The sequence below is a fragment of the Priapulus caudatus genome, unplaced genomic scaffold, assembly GCF_000485595.1.
Source record: "Priapulus caudatus unplaced genomic scaffold, Priapulus_caudatus-5.0.1 Scaffold1523, whole genome shotgun sequence".
NCBI lineage: Eukaryota > Metazoa > Priapulida > Priapulimorpha > Priapulimorphida > Priapulidae > Priapulus > Priapulus caudatus.
In genome coordinates, this window is record NW_014578584.1 from 52,208 (window position 1) to 54,408 (window position 2,201).

At 44.7% G+C, this 2,201-nt stretch overlaps 1 protein-coding gene across 1 annotated transcript in view; it reads left to right on the plus strand.

Annotated features, from left to right (window-relative positions):
- The window catches only part of LOC106816897 (aquaporin-9-like), a 3,323-nt gene extending 1,455 nt beyond the window's left edge, over window positions 1–1,868 (plus strand). The window contains exons 2-4 of the mRNA XM_014821539.1: window positions 258–384; window positions 1,379–1,516; window positions 1,690–1,868. Of these exons, the coding sequence (XP_014677025.1) occupies window positions 258–384; window positions 1,379–1,516; window positions 1,690–1,868 (444 nt within the window). The remainder of the gene's footprint in view (window positions 1–257; window positions 385–1,378; window positions 1,517–1,689) is intronic.
- The last annotated feature ends 333 nt before the right edge of the window (window positions 1,869–2,201 follow it).

Here is a 2,201-nt window from a genome sequence, read left to right on the forward strand (position 1 = left end):
GAAATATAGGAATTATAGGAGCTCTGGGAGCCATGTAATATTTGGTGATGAGGATGACGATGATGATGATGATGATGATGATGATGATGATGGTGATGTCAACATAGCGTGCGTGAGTACATACAGAATCATGAACGCACGTACGCACGCACGCACGCACGCACGCACGCACGCACGCGCACACACAATACGTGACAATCTCAACTTGTCAGGCTCGTCCCACAATCATCGTTGCTGTTGTCGTTGTTTTTTGACAGGTGATAGGATGTGGTTCCATCGCGCAGGTGGTGCTCAGCAAAGAGACAGCTGGTGGCTTCCTCACTGTTAACTTTGGATGGTGGCTCGGTGTCATGTTAGGAGTCTACGTATGCGGGGGCGTATCCGGTAAGCTGGCGCCGTCTAGCGTGTTGTAGCTGAACCACACAGGCTGTCTCTCGGTCTCTGGGTCTATACCTTCATTGCTATATATATATATATCTATCTTTTCTTTATCTATCTTCTCTCTATCTTGCTCTCTCGCTCTCCCAGCGCGTCTCTCTTTCTTTCTTTACTTATCCGTCCATATCCTTCTCTCTCTCTCTCTCCTCCTCCTCTCTCCCCCTTTCTCTATTTCTCTCTTTCTCTGTCTCTCCCTCCAGTGCGCTCTCTCGCTCGTCTGTCTGTTTGTTTGTCTGTCTATCTCTCTCTCTCTCTTTCCCTCTCTGTATCTCTGTCTCTCGCTTTCCCTCTCTCTCTCTCTCTCTCTCTCTCTCCCTTTCTTTCCCCCTCTCTATCTCTATCTCTGTCTCTCTCTTTTCCCCTCTCTATCGCTGTCTCTCTCTCTCTTTCCCTCTCTCTATCTCTGTCTCTCTCTTTCCCTCTCTATATCTCTCTCTCTTTCCCTCTCTTTATCTCTGTCTCTCTCTCTCTCTATATCTATCTCTATCTCTCTTGTTCTCTCTCTCTATCTCTGTCTCTTTCTTTCCCTCTCTTTATCTCTGTCTCTCTCTTTCCCTCTCTCTCTATCTCTGTCTCTCTCTCTTTCCCTCTCTCCATCTCTCTCTGTCTCTCTCTCTTTCTCCTTTCTTCCCTCCATTGCGCCTCTCTCTCTCCCTCTCTCCATCTCTGTCTCTCTCTCTTTCTCCTTTCTTCCCTCCATTGCGCCTCTCTCTCTCCCTCTCTCCATCTCTGTCTCTCTCTCTTTCTCCCTTCTTTCCTCCATCGCGCCTCTCTCTCTCCCTCTCTCCCTCTCTCCATCTCTGTCTCTCTCTCTCTTTTTTTCTCCCTTCTTTCTTCTTTCTTCCCTTTTCCGCGCCTCTCTCTCTCCCTCTCTTTTCACCACGGTGTCTTCAGTAATGCTGTTACTCTATAGTCTAAACCATCGTTATCGCTTGTCCAGGTGGACACATCAACCCAGCCATAACGCTGGCCATGGCAATATTGGGCAGGACGCCATGGCACAAGGTTTGCTTCTACTGGACGGGCCAGTACCTTGGTGCGATCACAGGCGCCGCCGTTGTCTACGGAGTCTACTTTGGTATTATCAACTTCTACTACTATTTGTCTTTAGATCGGAATATCTATATATGAGTTATAGATTTTTTTTTTTACACATAATAAGAGTTTGATAAGTTTTTATGAATAAGATTTAATGATATCGTGGCACGTTATTTACATAACGATAACGTATTTTTTTGCAATGTTTTCCAGATGCACTCAACGATTTCGATGGTGGTGTGCGGCAGATTGACGGAGCGCAAGGAACAGCCGGCATCTTTGGCACTTACCCAAAACCATTCCTCAGCTGGCAGTCTGGTTTTGGTGATCAGGTAATGGTCTGGTTGCGATTGAAGACGCACCCTGCTAAACGGGAATCACTCATACCGTGAAACTGCGTATATATCCCTATTCTGTTATATATATATATAATATATATATATATATACTATATATATATATATAATAATATATCAAGAGTACATAATTGGCGAGTTTATTGGGGGTCTCTGATTATGTACTCTTGATATATATATATATGATATATAGTATACTATATATATACTATAATATTATATATATATTTCATGCTCATATGTGATCGCTGTCTATCTGTCTACCCTTTTTTGCGTGCAGCGCGCGGTGCCATGCATTCATGTTGCCCCTGCAGACGTACTGGGTTTCAGCTCTGCGGTATGTATGTGGGAGTTGCTAGCTTGCTCAGT